Source organism: Castor canadensis, chromosome 11 (assembly GCF_047511655.1).
Source record: "Castor canadensis chromosome 11, mCasCan1.hap1v2, whole genome shotgun sequence".
NCBI classification, from domain to species: Eukaryota; Metazoa; Chordata; class Mammalia; order Rodentia; family Castoridae; genus Castor; species Castor canadensis.
Genome location: NC_133396.1, coordinates 87,589,300 through 87,616,930, shown reverse-complemented (window position 1 = coordinate 87,616,930; position 27,631 = coordinate 87,589,300). Strand labels below are relative to the sequence as shown.

At 40.8% G+C, this 27,631-nt stretch overlaps 1 protein-coding gene across 3 annotated transcripts in view; it reads right to left on the bottom strand.

Annotated features, from left to right (window-relative positions):
• Tnr (tenascin R) overlaps positions 1-27,631 on the bottom strand; it is a 400,720-nt gene that overhangs the window by 8,372 nt on the left and 364,717 nt on the right. For all 3 annotated transcript variants that reach the window (XM_074047403.1, XM_074047404.1, XM_074047405.1), the window contains 7 exons: positions 27,368-27,511; positions 26,590-26,720; positions 25,313-25,445; positions 8,931-9,082; positions 7,446-7,542; positions 3,320-3,481; positions 416-579 (listed from right to left, as the gene is read on the bottom strand). In XM_074047403.1, coding sequence (XP_073903504.1) covers positions 416-579; positions 3,320-3,481; positions 7,446-7,542; positions 8,931-9,082; positions 25,313-25,445; positions 26,590-26,720; positions 27,368-27,511 — 983 coding nt within the window. The remainder of the gene's footprint in view (positions 1-415; positions 580-3,319; positions 3,482-7,445; positions 7,543-8,930; positions 9,083-25,312; positions 25,446-26,589; positions 26,721-27,367; positions 27,512-27,631) is intronic.

Below are 27,631 nucleotides of genomic sequence, written 5' to 3'. Positions count from 1 at the left end.
CAGTCCAGCCTTGGGACTTGTAGTTTCTTAGGGAAAGATAAGCCAGCTTACTGCGTATTTCTCATCTCTCCCTTCCTTGGTCCCTTCTTAGGGTGCTGTTGTGCCTGTAATGCTGTCCCTTAATTAATGAGCTCCTCCCACAAGGAAATGAAATGGAAACTATTGATCATAAGGCCTCTTTGGTGAGTTCTAGTTCCTGATCTGTAGACTTTCCTTTCTTTCCTTGGACTTCCACTCTGCCCTGTCTTTATCCCAGCATCTGCATTACTTTTCTCTTTAGGATAGTCTTTTTTCCAGACTCAAAGTACTTCTTTTTCAAAAGGAAATATAAGACTAACATGGGCATTAAAATATAGAGCTAAGGGCAATGGTTCTGTGCTCTGACCACTCCTGACAACAGCAGAGTATCACCTACCTGACTGTGCCTGGATTCCCCGTACTTCCCATTGAGGTTGGTCCGGTGGCAGTTCTTATACCACCAAGCACCCTTGTATGACATGGCACAGTTGGTGACAGCAACATCATTGTCTCTATCCTCTGTGGAGAAAGGCCGCCCCTGGTGATAGCTGAGAGAGTCTCCTGTTAAAAAAAAAAAGGAATATTCATGAGGCTATCCCTCTTGGGCCAGAATTTTAAAAATAATTCTGGGTTATTAGGACATTCTGGCCATTTGACCCTCTCCAGGAAACCTGGCCTCCACTTATAGTACCTTTGCTTACCTCTCCTATTCTATTCAATTCCTCTGCCTAGCTATGCTGACCAATTCTGCAGAGTTACTGCTTCCACACTGCTCTTTCCAATCTACTTCCTCATCCCCTGGCCTTTTGCTGAGAACTCTAGCCCTATCTCAATGCCCCTGTGTGTTTCTCCCAGGCCAGCACTGGGACACAGAACACTCATGGTTCCTTTTTTCTCCATTGGAGGCAGTGATGATTTGGACCATTCTGGGTCTCCACTGTGTAGGCTTAGCCTGGCTTTCACCTAGCCTCACCAGCCCTGGCTAGAACCCCACATTCAGAACTTGGTGCCACCTGTGAAGAGGGACATTAGCAAACTAGAGTTTCCATCTACAGGAAACAAGGGCATGAAAACATCATAGCCATATCAAAGAAGAAGTTGATAGGAAAATGGGCTATATCTTGGGGAAGAGCAGGCCAAGGGGAGGAGACGGGGTCTATAATCACTCTTGCCAAATATTTGATGGGCTATGGAGAAAAAAGTTAAATAAGCTCTCTGAGAAAGTTTGAGAATTAATGGGTGTCTAAATATAAGAGGAGAAATTACCTAATTATTAGAGCTGTTCACATGAGGTCTGGGCTGCCTAGAGCTGTGGTGAGATTTCTACTCTCATAGGCAAATGGGGTGCTTTCTTGTTCGGGATATGCTGCAGTGTCCTCTTATGAATTGAGTATTTGAGGTGAGGTATCAGTCCATCATTTGTTTATAAGGATTGGTAAAACTTTTGGCAGAATTTGTGGCTAGGGATGTTGTGAAGGGAATTCATGCTTTTTTATTGAATAAAAGTAATCTTAGATGCACTTGAGGTTGCTTTCTGCTAGGAGGGACATAGTTCTGATTCTGTGACTTCTAAGTTATACCCAAAGTGGTCACTCAGTGCCTTTAATGAATCCTATCACAACTTAACTCTTGGCTAGTCAATCTTTATTTTACAGGGAATCTTGGAGCCCTAATTGTCTCCATACCATTTTCTTCATCTCCTTCCAACCTTGAAGGATTCAGATTTTGTGTTCATCTAAGCTAATCCCACTACTTATAACCTATACTTTGCCATCTTGTCCCCATTCTGGAAAAAGAAGAAAAGATTCCTTATTTTTCCTTTCTCTTTTCTATTTCTTAGCATTTTTACCTTCTCTTATCCTAAGTCATACTCATATTTTTTATCTTGGAAATCCTTGGATTAATCCTACTCTCTAGTAATCCTTTCTTTTTTGTAGTAAAAATAATAGTATGGTTTATTAGGAAAGAAATTTAGCATAACAGGATAAAAGTGGGGAGAAATGGGGAAAAAAGAGTAACATTTCCTACCCCTGTATAGGAAATACAAGTAGAGACTCCAAGTAACCCTTTCTTTAATCATCAACTCCTTGGGGTGGGGGTAGGGTTGAACCCAAGGTAGATAGTTAAAGCATGGGCTTGGAAGGAGTGAGATGAAGAGGACAGAGGAGGGGGGAGACATGCTCACAAGTGGGAGGGTTTGTTTCTCTTCGTGTAGGAGAAACAAGAATGGCTTTTCTACAGGCATGATTCTAATCCTAGGGAGTGAATAGCATCCAGTTATTTTTGAAATGATTTAGTCTGGCATCTTGTTTAATATGTCCATTTCAATGGCTATTTTATGCTCAAAGTGTGGCAAATTGGACCTTTTGTTGGGGCTCTTCAGGCTTGTCTGATTGCCATTGCGAATGACCTCAAATATGAACAATAACAAAGGAGAGTGTGTCTTCTCTTTGGAATAACAATACCTGGCCGAGAAAAGAAATAATTGAGCAGATGCAGTAATTGGAAGAGCAACACCTTGATGTTCTTCTTAATTCTAAGAGGCATAAGAAATGTTGCTAAAATTAAATACTAGCATTTAGCCCTAAAATTGGAGTAATGAAAGGACCAATAACTCTATGTAGAGTATCTGGCACAACAGGCTTTAAGAAATGGGTTATAACAGAACATAGGAAACAGACGGGCAAATGGGCAAAGCCTGAGTTGCAGACTGGATGCTGTATTCTGATAGAACTGTTAGTGGCTCAGTTCTGCCTGGTAGCAATGGGCTCTTTGACAGGGCGTTATGATGACTGCTGATAGTGGGGTGATGGGGCATCAAAGAAGAGTGGGGAATCTTTATTCTTTTCTTTTGTTCAAAGGTAGTATTCCTGCCTGCTATTGCAGGAGATATTTCTACACAGATGAGATGGTTCTGCTCCCTCTTGGATAAGAGTCCATATTGATTAATCTAGATAAGAGAAGCAATCATTTGCTGTTACATTACATTTTTTTTTTTTTACTTTAAAGACATGAATTGCATTTTTTTCTGACTACTTTGTGATGTAGGACAATCATCATTACTATGGTTTTTCAGATGAGGAAACAAATGTACTGAGAAATTGATTTCAGGTCCCCTGAATGGTTAGGAAGATTAGGACCAGAGTCAGTGACCCCCAGCCATCTGGCCCTCCTCCCTGGCTACCAGAGAATCATGAATTCTGTGGGTGCTGCTGCTTCTTGTAGGAGTGCAGGCTGGAAACCTGGGCCCTCATCCTGCTCCATGTCACTGCCCTTGGGTCTGTCCGGGGCCCACAGGTACCTGCAGTGCCGTTGTAGCTTCCTATGCGGAGTTTGTACAGGCTTCTGCTGTCCTCCACAGAGAACTTGTCATAGTAGGCAAAGGCCACCTCTTGTCCATCCCGCATATCCACACGAAGCTCATAGCGGCCCTGGGAGGTGATCCTGTGTATGTTGTCCAGCCCTGTGGAGAAGGGCAGAGCATACACTGAGCCTGGACCCCAGTAGCTTTGGTATTGAGAGGACAATGTGCTGTGAACTCAAAACAGAAGGGAAGAGGAGGGGCATTCAGATTGTCTTTTCTCTCAACCCTTCTTAGTTTGGTATCAGACAGACCCTGCCACACTCTGCAAAGAGGCCAGCCCACGTTTCCTGAGACCGTTTTTGTTGGGTCCCAACATCTAGTCTTGACCCAGTAACTGACAGGCCCTGAGCCTTGGCCTTCTACCAACTTCTATGCCAAGTCATAGTGTTGAAAGAAAATGACAAGAGGCATTGCATGGGGGTGAATCCTTTGGTATGAATGGAAGGAGGCAAGAGGTAGAAATATGGGTCAGAGGAGTTCTGAGCATCCAGGATATCCAGATATTCTAAAATTTTACAGTAGCCTCTCGAGTTGTTCTGTTCACCTTTCTTTGTACTGTCCCTCCTTCTGACCACCTCTTGGGGCTCCCAGAGTCAGGCTAGAGAATACAGATAGCTCCAGACTTACCATGATTCAACTTTCTTCATGAACTTCCAGCTTTAGGGTGGTACAGTCCTCTCCTCTAAGCATCCAGGCTTTGAGCTAATAGATTCTTACAAACCTCTGTAAGTCCAAAGTCTGGGTGGAGCCCAGAATCCCTTTGGTGATATTTTTTCATATATATTTTCTTTCCTATTTGACCTGGGACTCTGATTTTGACCTGTCTCCCCAAACTTTGAACCACTCACCTTGCATTGCTGGTGATCCCTGAGCCTTCCTGATTTCTGACTAGTGAAACTGGATCCTCTTGCTTTGCTATGACATCCAAGTGCCATGATTTAGAATTAAAAAAAATGCTGAGGTGGAAAGGAATTTAGAGATTACTTAGACCAATCTCTTTGTTTTGTGGAAGAGGAAGCCAAACTCGAGAGAGGCGAAGTGATTGGCTGAGGGTCACCCAGATCTCTTGGCTTCTTTATCCTGCCTAAGATTTAAAGCTTTACTTTGATTGCAAGTGGAAGGCTGTTGACTGCTGTTTGCAGATCTGCTAACCCACAGCCTGTACTAGACTTGCTCTTGTGCAGATGTGATGGCTGCAGGTGATGTCATGCCTGGGTTCCCTTAAATAGCAATTGGGCCCAATTGGGCCCATCCCTCAGCTGCTAGAAGTGTTGCCTGCTAACAATTCACAGCTGCCTCTTTCCTGGATAATTGCCTTTGACCAAATGGAAGTCACTTCATCTTTGCTTCCCCCATGTCTCAGGGCAGATGCTGGTTAGGGAAGTTGGGCTGTAGAAGTTGGCTTCCTTGCCAACTGGGGACCAACTCTGATGAGCAATTCATGCTCCAGAGTTTCCTTTGGGATCAGACTGAAGCACATTGCTAGGCAAAAACCTGACTTTACAGTTTTCCTTGCTCTATCCTGCTCCTGCCATTCCCTGTCTTGGAGAACTCCCCCAATAACTCATTTGAATGAGAACATCCTCCCCTGCCAAATTAACAACTTGAACAGGAATCTTGAACAAGAACACCGATTTCATACTCTGCTCCTAAAGACCCAATTTAGGACACAAACCAGGAGTTATAGTGTTACCCCAAACCTAAGTATTGCTGCCAAGCCACATATCACCAGGTTTACCTCTATTTTAAGAATCTTCACTGGCTCCCTATCACAACATCAAGACTCCTCTTTCCAACTTTTAAGTTCTGTAATGCGTATTCATTCAACCCACCTACCCTAGTTTTTCTTCTTTCTCTGACTTGTACCTTTCCTCTGGTTGGATGGGTTTCCTCCCTGTCCCTAGGGAGGATTCCTGCTCATCTTTTCTTGTTCCCTTTTCTCCTCCATTCTTCTGACTCATTCCCCAATGTCTTCATCATGAATTTGTTCTCTTCCTTCCTTGTCAAAAGCTCATAGGTTAGTAAGGGGTGTTTCTCAGTGTGGGATGGCATCTTGATGGCATAAGAAATGTGTGGGAAATAGGCATTAAATAACCTTGAACAAATAGTAAGAAGGGTATTTCAATTTTTTTTCTTTTTTTTTCCTTGGTGGCACTGAGGTTTGAACTCAGGGTCTTGTGCTTGCTAGGCAGGTACTCTACCACTTGAGTCACACCCTTGGCCCATCAGTTTTTCTTAATAGGTGAAAGAGAAACCCTAACCCTAATCTTAGTCTTAACTCTTAGTCTCGGTTTGGTTCTAAAGTTTTGTGGTTTAACACATAACACTTTCTGATACCCATTTGCAATACCACTGACTACAGCTACAACAGTAGGCATGGACTCTGCATTTAACTGTCATTTATTATTGCTTTCATTTCACTCCTTTTATTTTTGAGGCATCCTTTTATTTATGGTACATGATAACTAGCTTTCTATTTTTGGCAGTGGATAGAGTTAATTAAATAAAAAGTGACATAGAGAAAATTTAAGTGTTGTTCATTTATATATTTCACAACTATGACCAAAATTGTAAAAGTGGTCCACAGTGGCTTAGGTTTGGGAAACAAAAGTCCTGTCTATTGTGCTTACATTGACTCATGTGCATTACCCTCTTTTTACCAAATATGCAAATGCTTTAAAGGTAAGCATATTTTCCTGTTTGTTTGACTTCTTTCTCATTGTCTGTATATGGTTGTTAACTTATATTTTTATCACCTATATCAGCAAACACAGGTTTGATTACCTAATAAGTACTCAACAAGTTCTTATCCTTGACTGACTGATACCTGTACTTCAGGCATCACTGTCCCCAGATGAATGTGATATAGTCCCAGCCCTGAAAGAAACTTGTATAATACAATCAAGAGAGATGAAGTGAAACATACACTTTGATATGGGCCGCTAAAGAGTGTGGTCAATTCTTCCACAGGTGACAGGTGAAAAAAATAGGACAAGCTCTGGGTCTTTGAATATATGTAGATGGACACCAAGATGTACAAGGGAGGGGGACAACTGGCTGAGAGAGTGTTCCTTGCAGGGGAAAGATCCGTGATTCCATGTGTTTGGAGTTTGAGCAGGGGAGACAGGAGGAAAAGCAGGGGTACTTAGTGGTGGAGAACAGAGAGGCCTTGTACTTTTGGCCAAGGTGTTTGGCTTTCACCTGGTGATGATGGGGAGAAGTTGAAAGACTTTACAAAATGGGTTAACCCTTGCTCAGATCTAAGGTATGAGGAAGGTCATTCTCATAGTGGTGTAGACAATGGGGTGGTCCTGGAGGCAGGAACCCTGGTTACAAGGTTGTTACCCAGGCAACCAAGAAAAGACAGGGAAGCTTGGGTAAGATGGCAACAGGAGAGACAGAGAGGAGACTACCAATGTGGAACATGACCATTTGCCTTTCCCTTGGCCCCCCTTTTATCAATCACTATGAAAATCTTAGCAACTGGGAGATGTAGATAATAGACTGATTTCTGGATTAGCACCACTGCCACCTGGCTTGAGTGTGTGTTTACACTCAAGCTCACATCATCTAAACATCCATCTAAACCTGAATTGTCAAACCTCTAGGAAATTGCCAATCACCTCTAAGGTCACTTTTAATCCACCTCCCCCTTCCTTCTCAAGAACTGAGCAGAATGACTGGCCTCATTTCTCTCCTGATCTATAGGCTGGCTGGCTGGTTGCCTGGCTTCTGAGAGAGGGACAGCCTACCATTTGCTCCCTGTGCTCCTTGCCTTCCAGGAAGCTCACTGGTTTTATAGTTGCTTCACATCAAGACCCATCAGCATAAGAGACTATTAATGAGGATGGGAAGAGACAGAGCAAAGTGGAAAACACCACAGTAGGACAAAAACAGATCAATAGTGAAGCCAAACAGAGCAAGAGGTACTGAAAGCAATTCACCAGCTGTCAACTTCTCAGTGGACACAGGATTTCTGATAATCCCAGATGGAGACAGGAAGAAGAGAGATGGACAAAAAGCCAGAGCAACCCATCATGGGAAAGCAAAAAACAGGTGTTACCTAGCCAAAACTCATCTTCCAGGTTCCCAAAGCCAATGCGGTAATCAGCCCATTTTCGGAAAAAATCAGTTTGGCCATTCTGCCGCCTCTGGAATACCTATGAAGAGAAAGGAGAAAAAATAAGGTGCTCAGGAAGATAAACTGTAGTGAATAAAATTGATATAACTGGTTTCTATATGGCAATGACAAAGATGCCCAGATTAGGAACATAGGAGAATAGAGCTTGGAATTTACACAGCAGTTTTGTAGGTGATGCTTAGAGCCCCTCTTTTGAAGTACAGAGGTCTCTGATGAATAAGCTGGGGTATGGTGTTGATGCTAATTTGTACCCTTGCAATGTAGAAAGGATTCAGGATACATATTAAGCTACAAATAGTCAGGGGAAATAGATTTGACTCTCAAATTAATCTCTTGCACCACAGAGAGTAATAAAAAGCATTTCTCACCATAAGAACAGGACCAACTTCAAATCATCTAGTCACTGTCATCCTCCTATTGCAGGCAAAGCAACAGCATATCATTCACTTTCTGAGCTGTTTAAGTGCTAATTTCATTTAACCTCCAATACATCACCCTCGGCTTCAATTTCCAATTATGTTTTAAGAAGGAGGCACAAATACGTCAGAAACGTAAAAGAAAATGTCTCCCAAGAGTAGCTGTTATGAGCACAGCCACCATTTAACCATTAAACTACACATCTTGCACCGTGAAAAATCTTCTAGAGAGGAAGAGTACAGGAGGGTGGAGGGGGCTGGGTTTCTATCCTGCACGAATTCAGTGACTGCTGGATGGCTTTAGGGCCAGACTGCAGGAGTTCTTCCATTGGCACAGGGGCCTGCATTGATTGAGAGGTAGGGCTGTTTGTGTAGCTGCCCTTTTTCTTCCTCTTTGTACAGCCCTGTAAGCAGGTGGGTCAGACAGTGGTATCTCTTTTTCCCAACCACTGCTTCTCCCTGAAGACTGTGACAGTCTTAGGGAAGAACCAGGGGTCCAGGGAAAGATGAGGACAGTGACAGCCCTTGTAACTAGGGATGACTATCCAAGTTCTGCCCCTCATCCCATCCCTCTAGGCAGCTATTCAGTCACCTCACTATGGGAGGCCCATGTCCTCCTGCAGGGGGCCTCCTCTTCAGCTGTTTTAATATAGCTTCAGTCTTCAGCCAGCAAGATCCGTGGGCTTCTCTGAGTCAGGACTTCCTTTTCCCATGCCTCACCTGCCTTCACTCTCCTTGGAGAAGGAGCAAGATGGAGGCAGTCGCCCTGGGGCCAGGCCGCTTTAACCTCAATATGCTTATTCCTATCTGTGCTTGGACAGATCTGTGATTAGGCTGTTGAACCAGGGCTCTGAAGGTTGTGAAGAGCCCCAAGATGGATGTGGAGAGGGTGGGTGAAAGAATGGCCAGAAGGATGGTGAAGTTTTGATGGAAAAGTGCTGAGCTAGGCAAACTAGAACTCTGAGAATATGTGCAAGCTGTGTGTACTTACAATCCAGCCACCCCCATCTGTGGTCATGTCACAGTACACCTGCAACTTCTGGCTTAGCTCTCCATTGAGGAAGATGGTATAAACCCCACTCAGAGTGTCTCCATTCATCAAATGCTGAGCACAGTCTTGAGGATGAGAGAACAGCTGGCCTCCTGCACAAGAAAAGAGGCAGTTTCCAGAAAAGAGTCTTCTCCCACTATGCACAAGAGCCCCTTGGATCAAAGAAGATTTTTTTGAGTCTCACTCAGGGTTGGTACTTCATGAGAGCTGTAAGAAAGTCTCAGTGAATTCAAACTGTGGGTGTGGGAACACTGCATCATTCACATTCCTACTCCTGAATTGATGGTGAATTTATCAGACAATAGATAGTATTATGGGATCCGAGGAGCAAATTGCTGAATTGAGAGGTCTGGCCTCTCAGCTTATCTATTTGCTCAACTGTAGCCAAATGGCCTGACTTCCTTGAGTATTAGTTTTCTAATTAATAAGTGGAGGTAATAAAGATCTGCCCCTTGCAGAGTGAAGATGTGCTAATGTTGCTTAGTGATTGCATGCTCAGAAGTGGCTAGGGATGAACCGGCCAGAAAAACACTGTAGGGGCTACCCTTCATTTGCATTTATTTATTTATTTATTTTGTGTGCTAAGGATAGAACTCAGGGACTTACGTTAGGCAAAAGGTCTACCTTTCAAAAGGGTGAAAGGCATCCAAGCAAAGCCTTTGTCATCGTCATAGCGGCCATTCAGGAATACTCAAATGAGCTCACTGTTAGCACGAAGATGGATATCTATTCTCTGTGCAAAATCATCTCCTGATTGTACTAAACAATCAAATGGCCATGTTTTACAGTTCAGTTTAAGTTTAAGAAGAGGGCAGGGGAAGTAAATTGCAGCTCATCTTTCAGAGAGAACAGCCCATTTGTAGAACAATATCTAATTAGCTGAAAGAGAAGCTTAAATCATGTGTCTTGAAGAGCTTAGCTTTGGGACAAATTTTAGTGCTTAGTAGACAAGCCAAGAAGCAGAGTCCACTGGAGGGGCTTTTGTGGACTGCAAGGGCTCATAGAGCCAGTTAAAGGCAGAGCTGGCCATGTGAGGAATGGTGGCTTGGGTGCTCTGTAAATACATAATGATTTTCTGGGCCACTGCAGAGCTTGTGCAGCTGTTAGGGTTCCATGTCTGAACTATGGCAGAGATGAAGAGAGGCTGGGAAAGAACCCTACAGGTTAGTAACTACAGTGTCCCCTAGTGGCAGAGATTATACATTTCAGATGTGACAGCCAGTCATTTGGAAAGGCAGGTGGTGGGTCAGTGACACATGTCACACAAGGAAGGTGACATGGTAACCGTACTGAAAGCCATGGTCATCTAAGACCCTGTCACAGGGCATCAATGAAATGTGTTAGGAAGAAGTTGTTGGGATTTGGTAGACTTCATGGAAGGTCCTTCTGAAGATGTAACTGCTGGCACAGAGTGTCTTCAGGCTTGCCTTCACATCACTGTCAAGGTGGTTTAGAGCAAAGGTGCTGCCTACTTAAGGTGAGGTCACACCAGGGAATAACAATATGATTCTATAGAACTTGTACTTTACAAGGCATATTTTTATTTCCGTTTAATTCCTGTGAGAAACTTAAGAGGAAGGAGATTTGTATAGACCAAAGACTTATTTTACAGAGGAAACGGCTCAGAAAGATCATATGACTTACTTGGGTCTCTAAACTCAACTATTCAGACCTCAAGTGAAGTGCTCTTTGAACTCCACTGAAACTGGAACTCCTTTGCTGGAGATCCACATCTATCTGTGCAGCAAAGGATTAATTGATATTTGAATTAATCTTATGAGCATACAAGCTTAAAGTTACCTCAAAAGGTTCTATGTTCTAATTAAATCTTTACACCTCAGAACAGATTTCCTTAATAGCTGCAGAAATGCTGTTAACTTTCATCTCCAGTGTGTTCTACCTATTCTTAGAGGTTTAATTTTCATTTCAGGGGACAAGTGTGAGTGGCCTCTGTCCCTTCATCCTGTTGCTTTGGGATCACTGCTATTATTTCTAGGCTATTCTTGACCTAATCTCTGGAGCAACCAGCATGTCTGCTTTCCTTTTTCCCTTTTCTCACTGCCTGCATTTCTCATTTTAGATCAGCACATAATGTTTTTGGTCTCCAGCTCACTCCTACCTTGTGCACTAAGAGCCCTTTCTCCTGAAGGAAGATTTCTTTATTAATTCAGCTTCATTTCTTAAAGGAGCCAGAATCCCAGATTTCTTCCCACCACCCCTGTGCTCACCACAAAACATCTCTCCCAAACAACAACCTCGTTCAAATACACATATAAAAACCAACCATCCTTTAGAATAGAGAAATGAATGATCTTATATGGGCTTTTTCACTTGATAATTGTTATTTAATATTTATGTTATAGAGACTTTGAAAAGGCTTAAGCAAATTAGTTGGTTTATTAAAATCTAGATTTAACACAAACAAATATAACCAACTGCGATAAATTGCCCTGGAGAAGGGGAATTCTGAATATCTGAGTAACTGTCATATAAAAGAGGAATTCACTTTATCTAAAGTCAGAAAATAGGAATAGGATCAAGTCAAGAAAAAAGTGTTGTCTAAGGGGTGTCAAAGGTTGGATGGGATAAAGGTCCTAGATGGTGTCCCAAGAATGGAAGGGCCATGATTTTTCCTTCTGACCTGCTCTGGTAAGTGGGTGGATGGGGCACTCACCAAGTGTGCATGAGGCTGATGCATGATTGCTGGGTGAACTTGCCTTACCCTTGAAAATTGCAAGGCCATCTGGTTGTTTATTGATCCTATTTACTGTAATTCATTCTGTGGCATTAGTGGAAAGGCAATAAACAATCATTTTTCTTTTACAGACTATCAGAAGCAGCAACCTGAGATTTTCATACCCTGGAAACTTGGAGCAATCACCATACTTACCATGAAACCAATCCTCTCCATCTTGTTCCTGCCTTCTACCACCAAAGTTTTACCTCAAACTCACCAAATTATTATTCTGTTTCACCAGACAAGAGAAAACAAAGGCTCACTAATATTTCTCCAATTGGGGGCGTTAGTAAAATTCAGATGTCTGTGTTTCGTTGCAGATCTATTAAATCAGATCAAGAGGAAGGGCCCTCAGATGCTCCTCAGACGACTCTGAAGATCAGCTGGATTTGAATCCCACTAGTTGTATTGTACATTTTCTTCTTCTCACAGAGGCCAAGAAGTGGATTTGTAAACTAGGCAATGCCCCAGGGGCCCTGTAGTCTGCTTTCTGTGCCTAGATCTTTACGGCTGGGTGGATAATTAACTGACTCTCTCTCTCTTTTCTCTTTCTCTCCTTCTCTCTTTCTGTATATTTTTCTTTCTTTCTCCCCTTCCTTCTTGCTCTCTTTCCCAGTAAGTATGTCCTGAATGGTCCCAAGATTTAGACTGGGGGACGGGATGGAGAGTTTAGTGTTTTATGTTTCACTTTTTACCATTTCATTCTGCTTTGGGGATTATTGGACTTTGGCTTAGCTAAACAATTGAGAACATACTCATTTCCCTTGTGCTGGTTCAGTGTGCACAAACTGGACTCTAGGAGCTTGCTGGGGCAGATATCAGGCATTTCTAGTTCTCTGGATGCCACACCATTTAATATTATCAGAAAAGAAACTCACTTTTAACCTTAACATAGATCATCCCAGTAGTGTTTCAAAAGGTAGAAATTTTTAGAAACAGGATCATATTTGGTGCAATATCTTAGGCCTGGCCTGATCACACACACACACACACACACACACACACACACACACACAGAGGCTGTGATGACTACCAAGCTGAGTGATCGGTACACTGAAATGTTTCATGGTTAAGTCTTTCTATATGTAATTGTGAGATCAACAAGACCAAAGCACTCACTGGAAGAACTGCGCAGAAATTGGTTTGTGTTGGGCCTCAGAGGCTGGATGCTGAGCAAATGGAGCTATCTATGTGACACACAATGCAATCAGTTGGCCCCCTGCCAGCTGGGAGTGGAAGAGGAAACTCTCTTTCTCTCATCTCTGCTCTTATTTCGTGTCCTTGGGGGCAGTCTTAAAAAATGGTCAGATTTAATAACTCTGGAGAGCATCTGCCTGCTGCCCACTGTAATGGCTTCAGCATCAGGTCTGAAGCTGTGACATCAGCATTTTCCTCTGAGAAAAGCCTCAACAGGTTTCTCTGTAAATGCAGAACAAAGTGTATTGCTCCACAGAATCATAGGTACCTCCTCTGTCCACCATCACTTTGATTTTACCCCCAAAAGTGGGTTTGTGGTTGACTCTCACCTGGTCTCCTTTGTTGAAATTAATGGCCCACATTTGCAAAGTAGCAGACCAGACTGTTGGGGGCATTCTGGGTCTGTGCTGAACTGATTACCAGTTCAGCCCATAAGAACTGAATCTACCACCTTAGCCTTCTTACAGCATCTTCCAATTCATTTGCCTGTTTTTTCTTTTATTATTCATTTAGCAAACATAAGGGAAAGCATCTCTTGGATTCTAAATGCTGGGCTAAGAGATGGAAATATAGAAAAAAAGACACAGTTCCATCTTTCAGGTTGCTCACACTTGAGTGAGAAAAACAGACAAATTTAATCTGGAGTTCTAAATACTGTGGGATAGAGATAAACATATGAGGGAAGCAAAAAACAAAATCATCAAGATGGGCATACAAAAAACTGGGGGCTGGCAAAGGCAGGGTGAGAAGTGGGGTTCTGGGATGGAGCAGGGCTTGGCAGAAAGGGCTGTCTATCAGAAAGGGTTTCTTAATTTAGGAACTGATGTACAAGTTAGCCATAACTGGTAGAGAAGGGTGCTCCAGATCTGTGTAAGAGCACAGCCCATTTGGAGAACTGAAGATTTAGCAGAAGACAAAAGAAGGGTTGGATGGATGTGTTAAGCAGGGCCCAAGAGGTGGACCTTCTTCTGAAGGCAATAGGATGAAGAGTCTACTGGACTTGAAACTCATTTTTCAGAAAGAACATTCTCATTTCGGTGTGTAGAATGAATTATATGAGGGTGACACTGGGTGTAGGGCCCCATTCAAGAGGTAGTGGTAGGAATGCAGGAGAGGTGGCAGCAGCCTGTAAGGAGGAAATGGAGGTGAAGAGGCAACTTTGATGTGCTTCTCCCATGCTGAGCCTCTGGGGAAGGTCCGGGGGCTCTGCAGATCTCCTACTTCCTACCCAATAGCAAGTACAGTAGGTTTCAGAGTCTTTCTCTCAAAGATCAGCCCAAGGCACCCTAATAGTAGTAGAGTGTTCAGACACAATTTGTCTTATTCTTGGGATTTGCTTATATCAGAAGACCCAATTTGATGGCATATTAGGCTGACCACAGACTAGCATGGCCGGCATGGCTCTGTCTGTGGTTCTTGATTCCATTTGGCAAGTAGAATGTTCAGCACAGTAATTCCTCCTGCTGCTATTGTACTGTGTTCATTCTCCTTCTCTAACCAGAATGATCTTTTTATCATGCAAATATGATTTTTTTGGCATCCTATCTGACACTTGCAAAAACCCTCCAATGGCATTGCAATTAAGATAAAATGCAACTTTTACTGTAGCCTATAAATCCTTGGGTGTGCTGGCTTTGTCTTGTTACTCCGCCCCCCCCACACCACCACCACTACTTTTCAGCCTCACTGACTTTCTTTTAGTATACTTGAACATTCCTTCTTCTGGGTACAGTGATTACTCTTCTGCAGGCCTGGGATACTCTTGTGTGTGGGTTTCACTTACATCACTCAAGCTCAGATGCCTCAGCTCAAAAGAGCCCTTTCCTGATCACACTAGCTGAGACCAAGGCCTGGGACTAGGAGAGGAAGTGGCAAGTGACAATCAAGAAAAGCATCCAATTGTGAAAGCTATCCTGAAAGTTAACTCTTCATGTTTATATCTATTCCAATACATTTATTTATTTTTAAAAATATTGTCACTACTTGAAATTACCTCATTTCTTTTTTGGGGGGTCTACTCCCCATTGCCTTGTACTCTAGACTAAGATAGTCATCTGGCTTATCTAGGTCATCACTCTGTCCTCAGCATTAGAGCAGTGTCTGATCCACAGTAGGTGATCAACTAATATTTGTTAGATGTATGAAGCCACATGAGCACTATGTTCATCTCCTGTCATAATGAAAGGGTAAATTAAAATTAGATTTCATGAAGACATTTGGAATAACCCAACTTAAAATGGGCCAGATCAAGTCTCACATGTAGTGATATAGAAGAGAGGTCACCTTACAACCTGTGGTAGATTGCATTACTGTTGGACAAGAGTCACTATCTCCCTAAAAGGGATCACACATCCCTCTCCTATTACGTATACAAACAATTCCATATAAGTAAATTTACCAATTTAGACAAAGTGGACCAATTTCTTGAAACTCACCATCTTCCAAAGGTCACCAAAGGTGAAATACAGTAACTTGGAGTATGATAAATATATTTAAAAACTGGATTTGTAGTTAAAACCCCTACAAAAAGAATCTCCAGGCCTATCTGACTTTACTGGTGAATTTACTGAGAATTTAAAGAATTGTCACTAATTTTACACCATCTCTTCCAGAAAATAGAAGAGGAAAGAAAATTTCCCAATTCATTCAGTAAGTCTAGAATTGCTCTTATTAAAATAAACAACTAGACAAAATTGTAGCAAAAAGGAGAGAGACTAGGTTGGAAGAAAGTTTGAATGTTTTATTCTATTTCATTTTATTCTATTTTGTATTGCCATATGGAAATTCATATGTATTTGGTCCATTCGTATGTATTTGGTATTTCTCAGCTATATACATTACCAGAAAGCCATGCTGATAACTCCAAAGGTACATGAGTTCACAGGAGGCGATATCTACTCACTGAGGAGTAAGAGTACTGTGAAAGAAATGAACAATATCACATCTTTCATCTGATGGAGAATTATTAGAACAGAATTAATTAAGCATGATAACTTTATTTAAGGAGGAAAGAAGCAAGATAAGAGCAATAAATAAAAAATTTAAGTAGAGCTGGAGGTGTGGCTTAAGCGACAGAGCACCTGCCTAGCAAACATGGAGTCCTGAGTTTGAACACCAGTTCTACCAAAAATAATTAAGTAGAAATGTTGGGTATGGATAATATAATTATTTAAAATGTGAACACAGCGGATAAGATGAATAAGGGATTTAGATATAGCTAAAATATAAATATGTGAATTGGAAGATCTGGTTGAAGAACTGAAAAGATTGAAGGAAAGAATAAAGAGAAAGGAAATATTTTTTGAAAGCAGCTAACAGATTTGGAGCATAGTATATACATTCCAATATCTAGTTAATTCAAATCTTAAAAACAAAAACAAAAACAGAAAGAAATGCTTAAGTAAATAATGAAGATAAATGTGGCAGAATTAAAGATAAAGCACTGCAGATTTAAAAGGCTCATAGAGTGTCAAACAGGAGATAAAAAGATAAATGAATTCTAAGACACAGAATGAAGTATAAGACTATAAAAAAGGAAAATTCTAAAAGCTTCTAGAAAAGAAGAGCATATCACCCACAGAATAAAAATCCAGTGGACAAAGACAACACTGTACATGAGAAGACAGTGGAATATTTTAAATATGATGAAAACAAATATTGGAATTAATATGTTATATGTGATTAGCTTATAATTCAGATGTGAGGGTATGATTTAAAATTTTCTTCAGTGTTGAAATTAAAAAAAAAAAACCTTCCTCAGGAGTATGAGATTGCAGAAAATTGCCTTAAAAAAATCAGTTACCGAAAATCTAGAGAAATTATTTAAGTAAGCAGAGTGACAAATTCTGGAGCTATGAAGAAAAGTAAGAGTGATTAACTATTGAAGAAAATGTCTTATTTTTGTATTAAGTAAAAGGCTATAATCAAAGCATAGAAAAAAGAAAAAGCTTGTCTGTGACAACACAGAGCCAAAATCTAGCCAGGGTTTGTTTGGATGGAGGCAGAGAAGTTAGGAAGCAAGGAGTCCATGCTGAGGTGCTAGGATTTGTATAAAAGAGATACTATGATGACACTTAAGATATAAATTTTGGCAAAAACACGAATATAGAACTTAAATCTAATAACTGGTCCTTTGAAAATATTAACAAGAGAAACATATTACTGGCAAGATTGATTAAGAAATAGAGAAGATGAAAGACTAAAACAAAAAGGGAAAATAACTACAGATGGCAGTTCAGATTAAAAAGATCTTTTGAAGAATTCGATGCTACCAACTTCTAAAATGAATAAATTCCTAGAAATTTATAAAGGGTCAAAACTAGTGCAAGAAATATAGAACTCAGATATTTGATTTTTAAAACTTAGAAGTGGGAAGTAGTATTCAAATATCTTGTTTTAAGTAAGCTATTTTTAAAATGAGAAGAAGGCAAAGACACTGAAAACTGCCTAGCTTTTTTTTTTTTGGGTTTGTATAATTTTTTTTCTTTTATTATTCATATGTGCATACAAGGCTTGGGTCATTTCTCCCCCCTGCCCCCACTCCCTCCCTTACCACCCACTCCACCCCCTCCCTCTCCTCCCCACCCCCTCAATGCCCAGCAGAAACTATTTTGCCCTTATTTCTAATTTTGTTGTAGAGAGAGTATAAGCAATAATAGGAAGGAACAAGCGGTTTTGCTGGTTGAGATAAGGATAGCTATACAGGGCATTGACTCACATTGATTTCCTGTGCGTGGGTGTTACCTTCTAGGTTAATTCTTTTTGATCTCACCTTTTCTCTAGTTCCTGTTCCCCTTTTCCTATTGGCCTCAGTTGCTTTTAAGGTATCTGCTTTAGTTTCTCTGCATTAAGGGCAACAAATGCTAGCTAATTTTTTAGGTGTCTTACCTATCCTCACCCCTCCCTTGTGTGCTCTCGCTTTTATCATGTGCTAAAAGTCCAATCCCATTGTTGTGTTTGCCTTTGATCTAATGTCCACATGTGAGGGAGAACATATGATTTTTGGTCTTTTGGGCCAGGCTAACCTCACTCAGAATGATGTTCTCCAATTCCATCCATTTACCAGCGAATGATAACATTTCGTTCTTCTTCATGGCTGCATAAAATTCCATTGTGTATAGATACCACATTTTCTTAATCCATTCGTCAGTGCTGGGGCATCTTGGCTGTTTCCATAACTTGGCTATTGTGAATAGTGCCACAATAAACATGGGTGTGCAGGTGCCTCTGGAGTAACCTGTGTCACAGTCTTTTGGGTATATCCCCAAGAGTTGTAATGCTGGATCACATGGTAGATCAATGTCTAGCTTTTTAAGTAGCCTCCAAATTTTTTTCCAGAGTGGTTGTACTAGTTTACATTCCCACCAACAGTGTAAGAGGGTTCCTTTTTCCCCACATCCTCGCCAACACCTGTTGTTGGTGGTGTTGCTGATGATGGCTATTCTAACAGGGGTGAGGTGGAATCTTAGCGTGGTTTTAATTTGCATTTCCTTTATTGCCTAGCTTTTTTTTAAAAATGGAATTAGTGAAACATGGATTTCAAAATTCTAAAGGAGGCTATAAAGAAAAATGTGTCAGTCAGTTTTATTTATGATCATAGATATAAAAAGTCTAAATTGAGAGGAGCTAATAAACTCTAATAGTGCATTAAAAACTCATATCCAGGTGAAGTTTCTTAAAGGATAGTGAATAAATGTATATAAATTACTATTACCACAATTCACCACATCAGTAGGCCAGAGGATAAAAATAATATAATTAAGTAAACTTTGTCATTTGATAAAGTGTTACAAAAACTCTTCATTTGGAATAACAGAATTCTATATGTTGATGAATATTTTAAACCTCAAATCTAAGCAAATAATGTCTTGTTTATTTAAGATTAGCCAATTTTATACTTTCTTCATTTCAAAAAAAAGTAACTATTTTTCATCTAAGAGAGGTTTAATAAATGAATATTTAGCAAAGATTGTGCAGCACAAAGCTTTAATTGCATTTCCCTTAAGAATGGGAATAAGTCAAGGCTAACTAATACCACTGTCACTATTTAAACACAGCTCTGGAAGTCCTAGTTAATGTGATAAAGAAAGAAAAATAAGCAAAGGTATAAAGATTTGAAGTATAGAAATAAATCTGTTATTATCTATAACAGATATAGATATAATGATATAAATCATTTACCTAAAATATTAACAGAAACAACAGTTAATTAGCCTTAAGAAGACTGTTCAGCAGGATTGCTAGATACTAAGTCAATAGTAAAAAAATCAATAGTATTAGCAAAAACAATTAGAAAATATTTTAAAAATTAAATAAATGTCACAAAGCAATAAAAATATAAAATGGTCATAAATTAGCCACGAGCATAAAGGATGTTATAGGGTAGTATTTTAAACTGTATTAAAAACATAAGGATGATTAGAACCATGTGATAGTTCTAGTCTGTAATCCTAGCATTCAGGAAGAGTGCAAAGTTGAAGACAACCTAGTCTACATAGTGAGCCATGGAGACGCTGCCTCAAAATAACAACAGCCCCACAAAAACCAAAAACAAGAGTTCAAAACCTCTCAAAACATAAGGATAATTCGAAGAAACAAAGATATGTTCTATGCATTTAGAATAGATTATTTAGTTCTTCTCAAATTAACTTATAAATACATTGCAATTCCAGTCTAAATTAAAATTAAAATTTCTTTTGGAGAACTTCATATTTAAATTTGAAAAAATAAGATAATGACTATGGGAAACTAAATATCAAAAACATAAGTCAACTTTGAAAAAACAGGAAACTTATTCTATACATATTAAGATACTGATAGTAAGATCATAAGCTACAGGTATAAAAACACAATGTAGTGTTTGTAAAAGAACAGATGAACATACCATGGAATTCAGAATTCAGAGAAAGATTCAGGTACATATGGTAATATGTATAATATACAATAAAGCACCACAAATCAATGGAGAGCAGATGGATCATTTACTACATAATTTTGGTAAAACTGGTTCCCCATAGAGAGAAAAATGAAATTTTATCCTTCCTTAACACCACATACAAAATGAAGTAGGTGTAAAAAATAAATCTAGAGCATGAATAGAAGAATGTATCAAAGAATAGAAGAATGTATTGAAGGATAGAATAGAACGTATTGAAGAATGTAGGCAGGGAAAGCTCAAATAACAATAATAATAAATGCTATCAGGAATCCTGATAGAAAAATGGACAAACAATATGAACAGGGAATTTACAGGAAAGAGAAATACCAAAGGCTAACAAACATAAGAAGAGATATTTAAAGTCAAACTCATTATTATTTAAAGAAGTTTGATTAAATAATGAGATGTCAACATAACTATGAGACCATGGTAAATTGCAAAGCTGGACCATGTTAAATCATTAGGATTGATGTGTGCCATCAGGAAATAGGAGCCTTCATATACCAGTGAAGAGAGTGGACAGCTGGATAGTAGCACTTAGTTAAATTACACAACACATATGCTGTGGCCCAGCAATTTCTCTTCTGGGTAAATAACCCACAGGCATTGCCTCACTGATCTATAGGTGGCCATGTACAAGGGATCTACTGCAGCACTGTTTGGGGTGGTGAAGTTCACAGACAGTCTGATGTCCATTATTGGGAGAGTAGAGAGGTAAAATGTGATGGGTGCACATCATGCAGTATTTCACAACAGTTGGAAGCAAAAGAATATATGTATGCATAACCACACAGAGGGTCTAAAAACTAGTGTCGAGTAAAAACTGTGAGAAGTGGGAAAGAGTAATGTGATCCAATACCACTTATATATATTTAAAATATTTAGAACAAAAAATTTTACAAGAACACATTTTTCAAAACCACAAAGGTACATTTGACACATTAGAATGGCTGCACATGGAAAGTGAAGAAGAGATGGAGCAAAGGGGAAATAAATGAGTAAATACAGAGAGGGACCTTGTTGGAGCTTGATGTCAGTGACATGCAATAAACTGGACAGTATGATTAATTCAGACCTCAGATCTGACACTCATCCATCTGTTTATTTTGTTCAAATGGTGTGATTAGTGTACGAGTTCCTTCTCCACAGCCAGATCTCAAAGAAAGGAGAAGGTTGGCCTTTCTGTTTAGGGGTTTGCTTATCTCAATGAAGCAAGAACTCAAACTGTTTCTAAGTAGTAGAATAGAGAGAAACTCCCTCAGCCTTTCATTTGGTGAGGAGGGGAACATCTGGTGTACATAAGGGTAGATAGCAGTTGACAATGATCACTAGGCTTTCTTTTCCAACTGAAATTATTATTATTATCATTGGGTTTTATTTTCTTTTTGAGACAGAGCCTTGTCATGTAGCCCAAACTGGTCTGGAACTTGAAGTGGTTCTGTCTCTCCCTCCCCAGTGTTAGGATTACGGTGGGCCACTATATCCATCTTCCAATTGAAATTCGGATTACTAGGTGAATTTCCATAACCTACCACCCATTATTCCAGAGTCTAGAGTTTGCCAAGCTTCGTTAATTTTCACAACTTCAAACACTAAATTTATGTTAGACGAAGATGTGAGAGTTTTCCTAAAAAGTCTCACAGAGCAGCTAAGCCTGGATGTGTGATAGGAGGGTCTGAGGCAAAGGTAATAAAAGGTAACTTTTCATCTCTGGATACCTCTGCAAATGATTGTCTTCGCTTAACCTCAAGGTCAAGACAACCCATTTTATAGTGTTCACTGTCTCCCAGGATGAGCTTTAGTGAGAGCCTTGTTTGCTTTTTCTAGTATTAAAAGAGACAATGAAACCTGCTTTTCAAAAGATCATTTTGCCAAGCCCTTGTGGCTCTGCGGGGAATATTTGTTTCCTCATTTAAATTCATGTCTCTAAAAGACAAGTAGACCTTGGATGAAATTTCAGGCGACAGTAAATTATAAATAATGTATCCATATTTTTTCTTTCATACTACTTGTATTTAATTCCCTCCAGAGTTTTGTGCAAACACTAGAGACAAGAGAACAGGAAGCTATTAACATGATGGAAAGATTGAAATAGGCTTATGTTGTGTGGCGTGAACACAATGAGGGAAGGTATCTTGATCAAAGGAGGTTTTTGAGGTTTTTGGGCCAGCTCTTTTTTTTTTCTCTATTGCTATTATTATTATTATTATTATTATATCTCAACTCTTTCCTAGACCATTAGGTTAGCATATGTTTGAAATGAATACATTATGTTGGTCCACTCAGTGAATGGAAGCCATTTTGGAGCCAAATTTTAAACTCTGTTGTTCGACCAGAGAAGGCATAGAAATGCTCCAAATGATCCGCTGAGATTGACCAATCCATCCTAAGACTAGGATACTGCTGGGTTGGGTATGATGGCTCATGTCTGTAATCTCAGCTACCTGGGAGGTGGAGAGAGGAGGATTGTGGTTTGAGACCAGACTAGGCAAAAAAGTGAGTAAGACCCTATCTCAAAAATCATACTGGGTGTGGTGCCATCATGTAGGCTTCCAGTGTTCCCCAGACTTGTTCAGCTGCTGAAGTAACTCATACCTGTTGGGTCCAGGCTGGCAGCAATCCAATCTTGCAAGCAATTTAAAATATTCTGCCTTTCATTTTTGTTTCTTTCCCTTTTTTGCTAACTTCCCCACCCCCACTCTTAGGAAGCTGATGCACTTGTATTCTCTTCCTCAGTAAAATTTGCTCTTAGCAGGGGTAGGAAAGGTCAGGGGAAGGAGTTGGCATAGGCAGTGAGCACTCATTAATATTAACATGTAAATGACTATGGAGCCTATTTATTCAGGGAAATGTGCACTGGAGGTGGCAGATAGAGCCTGAAATTAAGAGGGACTTTGGGCCTAATACCCTGCAGGCCGTATCTCTTTGCCTGTGCCATGCCTACCAGAGATGCTAAGAACCTTCTCTTTAAGCTTTGCTTCACCAGAGACCTCTCTTCTGCACTCTGTAGCCAGGATTTAACTTTTCAGTTCAATCAACATCTATCATGTCTGTTTCTGCCAGGCATTGTACAAGGTACTTTCACATATATTACTTCTGCCCAAGAATTTTTCATTCTGAAGCCAGATTTATCAGCGGGTTCTGATAAATCTCCAAGACAAAGTCAGCAGGGTTTGTATGCATCAGTGACTTACATTTAAATTCGAGTTTTCCAGCAAAACTGCAAAAATTCCAAACATGGATACCCTTTTGCTATGTAGCAGGTGGTACCACAAACTCAACATGGAAAAGCAACTCAGTAACTATATTCATTGCATAGGAAATTGAGCTCTTAGGTTTTCTTCTTTCTGAGTTGACAGTGGTCATGCCCCAGTGTCAATTGGAGTCTTGTAACACCAATCAACCAACCAAACAACCTAAATACATCTAAATACTTCATGATAGTCCTCTTCACTGTTCTCCAAACAAAGCCACTATCCTGACCTCCTCCCCAGATTTCCATGTAAGTTGATAACTCTTGGCTTATTGGATCCAACTGAGCCCCTGACTTGATCTGGAATCCCACATCTAAAGTATTTCACACACCCCTTGGAGCATTGCATCTAAGAGAGGCAGTGATGGACACAGAAGCTGGGATATTTTTCAGCTCAGGTGGGTCTGAAGCAAGTCACAGCTGTAGGATACCATAGAAATTTCTGGCACATTGGTTACTGCTCACTTCTGCCAGCTGTGACATCACCAAGATGGGAATGAAAAGCTCAGACTACACTGAGTAAGCATTAAAACCATGTATCTAGGGGATAAAATGATTTACTTAAACTAATAAACATGCAAATTGGAAGCTCTGTTTATATATCCATCATATGTGTTCTTTTTCTGTGAAAGAAATTCTTAATTCAGTAGAAAACTCTAACTTATGGGTCTTTAAGTGGTAACTTTGGAAAAAGGACCATGAAAGACTCTTTAATTAACCTGTAAATGTGCAGGGAAGGGTTGAACAAGAAGGGGTAACAGTTTAGCTCTTAATACACCTTTGAAATATTGTAATTGACTTCAGTCTCAGAAAATAGAACAAGTGTTCTCCTAAGTTTCACTTGGTAAAAAAATGTGTCTTGGATTCATGTCCTGGTTGTGTAATCACAGCTTATTTTTATTTTTCAATTAAAATATTTGTTTTCCTGATTCATGTGTTCCTTGCAAATACTTTCTGAAGTATTGAAAATTATCAAAAAGAAAGGAAAAGAGGAGTCATTCATAATCTCCCTCACTACCATACAGACCCACTTGGGGACTTTTTTGGGTATTTGATCAATGTTCTGCTTTGTCATTTAGAATGAATAGGTTGCAAGGAAGACACCTGAATGGGGCTGGAGGGTTTTCTGTCACCTCTATGGGAATGGAGGGCTATGCTCTGGGGCGTGAAGAGGGATCCAGTTGTCCTGGTACTGTGAGGAGGCGAGCGGACATGTATGTGTCTAGCAGTACGAGATGTGCTTCTATTTGCCCACAGATTTGCATACCCAGAATGTGGAGCAAAGAGAGTATTCAAAGTCTGGGTGGGGTGGCCCCACATTACAAACTACAGAGAGGCACAGTGGGAGGTGCCAGAGAGGAATATTAACAGCCCAGACCCTAGAGCTGGAATATCTGGATTAACTCTCCAGTCCTCCCCTTAGGAACTATGAGACTTTGGGTGAGTTCTCACCTCTCTGTAGCTTAATTTCCTTATCTGTAAAAAACCAGAGATAATAGTCTATCTGACATTTGTGGTTGTGAGGGTTATACTGGATAACACATGTAATGCACATGAGACAGTCTGGCAAATAGAGCTCAAAGGGTAGATGTTAGGTTATTTTCTGTTATAGACAGTAGGGCACCTAAAAGCATTTTTTTCCAAGTGTCTTCTGCTTTAATTGAGGGAAGGCAGGAGTAGAAGTAGCAGGCCTTGGCTCAAGTTCTGACCCAGCAAGACAAGAAGTCTTTGATTTTTATGTGTTAAGTGTGAAATGAGGACAAAGGCTTCCCTCATCAGTTGTTTTAAGAACTAAATTGAGACTATGGGGATGCAAAATTGCTTTGTGTGTGGAAAAGAGCTGTAGATTTCATATTGAGGGTTGACACCTGCCACCTTTACTAGCTGAGTCTCAGAAAATAGGCTGCAGAGGAAGGAAAGAAGAAGGAAGAACTTTTGTGGGAAAACATGCAGACAACTGGAACAAGACAGGGCCTGATGCCTTAACATGGTGTACTTAGTGGGTCCAGGTGGACTGGAGCCTTGGTTGCTGGTTCCTGTGATTGCCTTGGTAGTCAGGGTTTTCTTGCAGGCCTTGGAAAGGAGGAAACAACTGAGTTTCTTGATAGACTCCTTCCCGGCCTAGTCTCAGCAGACTTGCTGTGGAGCCAAATGTCACAGTGGGAGAAGAAGGCATCAAAGTGGCTGTAACTTCTTACCTGTGGTGAAGGCAGTGGAGGTGAGCCTGCTCCGCATAGCATCCTGAGCTGCCTGCAGGAGCACCGTGTAGTCTGTGTTCTCTAGCAGTCCCTCTAATCGGATCCAGGTGTCCTCTGCATCCACGATCAGCTCCTGCATACAGTCACAGGAAAGGAGAGGGGAGGGAGTTGACCCACTTGCCATATGGGAAAGTGGGGAAGGGGAGTCCAATCCTATGGCCAGCTAGGTCAGCATTACGGTGGCTGTTGGCATCCTTTCCATCCTGTGATAAGGGGAAAACTGTGCCAATAAGCAGAGTGGACAGCTCCCATGTGAGATTTAACCCAGCTCCTATCTCACAAATGCACACGGGATAAATTTAGATATCTGGATTGCTGAACCCAGTGGTTTCCAGATTGCTCAAGAGCAGAGGATCCTAGCCTCCCTATGCCCAACAAATATATTAGCTCTGCTGCAACCTATTAAGGATATTTGACTTTAGGATTTTACTTCTAAAAAAGATTCTACTGCAAGAAAAAATCTGAAAACCAGTGCTCTAATGGATTGTTTTGAATGATGACACAAAACAAAAATTTACCATCTATTGACTGTAGGCTATATAGATGTTGCTTTTACAGTGCTTGTTGAAGCATAACCTGTCGAACTTGGTATCCAGCTCATATTTGCTTGGCTCTATTAGTGAAAAATCATTCAGATACTATGTAGGTGGAAGTTTCCAGTGTTTGGCATCAGAATATGAAAGCTGTGCCCCACCTAGTGAAGATGCAGGGTAGATTGTCTAGAGAGGACACCGAGACTCTCAGAGGTTTAGAACTTTGCCTCTGCTCATGTCCAGAGCAATGGCAGAGCCAAGACCAGCACCCAGATCATCTGCCTTGCAGACTAGAGCTCTCTCTCTCTCTCTTTTTCTCTCTCTCTCTCTTTTTGTGGTACTGGGGCTTGAACTCAGGGCCTTCACCTTGAGCCACTCCACCAGTCCTTTTTGTGATGGGTATTTTCAAGATAAGTTCTTGCCAACTATTTTCCCTGACTGGCTTTGACCCACAATCCTCCTGATATTTGTCTCCTGAGTAGCTAGGATTACAGGCATGTGCTACCAGCACCTGGCTAGGGCTCTCTTTGGAAGAGGGCTGTGGATCCAGGATGGGAAGCCTTATTTGTTCCTTGTGAATTGCTTCCCTCCCCTTCCCAGTAATTTCCATAGGTCATGCCATTGGTCAGTTTCCATACGGCCTCACATGAGAGAAATGGTTCTCCTCTTTCAGCAAACTCTTACTTTGCGGCTTCCGTCGGCGGATTTGTATGTCAAGACGTAGTTCTCAATGTCTGCCCTGGGAGGCTGCCAGGAGATCAATGCACTTTGTCTGGTGACTTCACTAGCCGTCAGGTTGGCAGGGGGGTCCAAGACTGCAAAGAAGAGAAAATGCCAGGGTGTGCCTGTCTCTCCTGCTCCTTCTGATTGATTTCAGGTGCAGTTATCTCCTTGCCCACCTCTGTGGTCACAGGGCTGCTTGCATGCTGACCCTAGTCCTGGCCTGGACAGGAGCATAAAAGGCACTCCTGGGTCTAAAGATAATTGTTCAGTGCCATTATCCTCTTTGCAGGTACTCCCTGCTTCCCTCACCTAGACCTCTGGAACATCTATCAGTATAACTCAGACTCTGAGCCTGGTCAACCACAGTGTCTTGCTTCTTACAACATTTCTACATTGTACCTTAGTCTACTATTCTTCTGGTCATGACCCCACCCAGCAGCTCTCACCCCCCACATCCAGCTCTCTAATTTTGGGCAGATTTTCTGGGTCAGATAACTTCCCAATACCAGCCTCTCTTGGCCTGGTTCTATTGCTGTCACATCACACAGCAGTAGTGATTCAGAAAGATGCAGCTCAGTTTTACTGGATTTGGGCTGTGGTCAGCTGAAATAAAATTAGTTCATAGCTGCAGTGTCCAAAGCCTACAGTCTATGATCTAGTCCACCAGAAGGACATGGTCATTTTGGGGATCCACAAAATCCTTCAGGGATATCAGGCATGTAGAAGGCCATGTGCTCACGGGTAGAGAAGTTGGTGCTGATGGTGCCACTGGTAAGAGGACCACTAGTGGCATACATGGTGACGGTATAGTGGGTGCTCGGAAGCAGGTCAACAAGCTGGAATTCCTCACTGACTCCATCAACGAGGATGGTTTCTCCAGCAACTGAAATGAATGTGGATAAAGATTGAATTAGGAAAGGCATTTCACAAAGATCCAGTGCTAGAGAATTTTGGAAAAACTCTTTTTTTTTTTTTTTTTTTTTGGTGGGACTGGGGTTTGTAC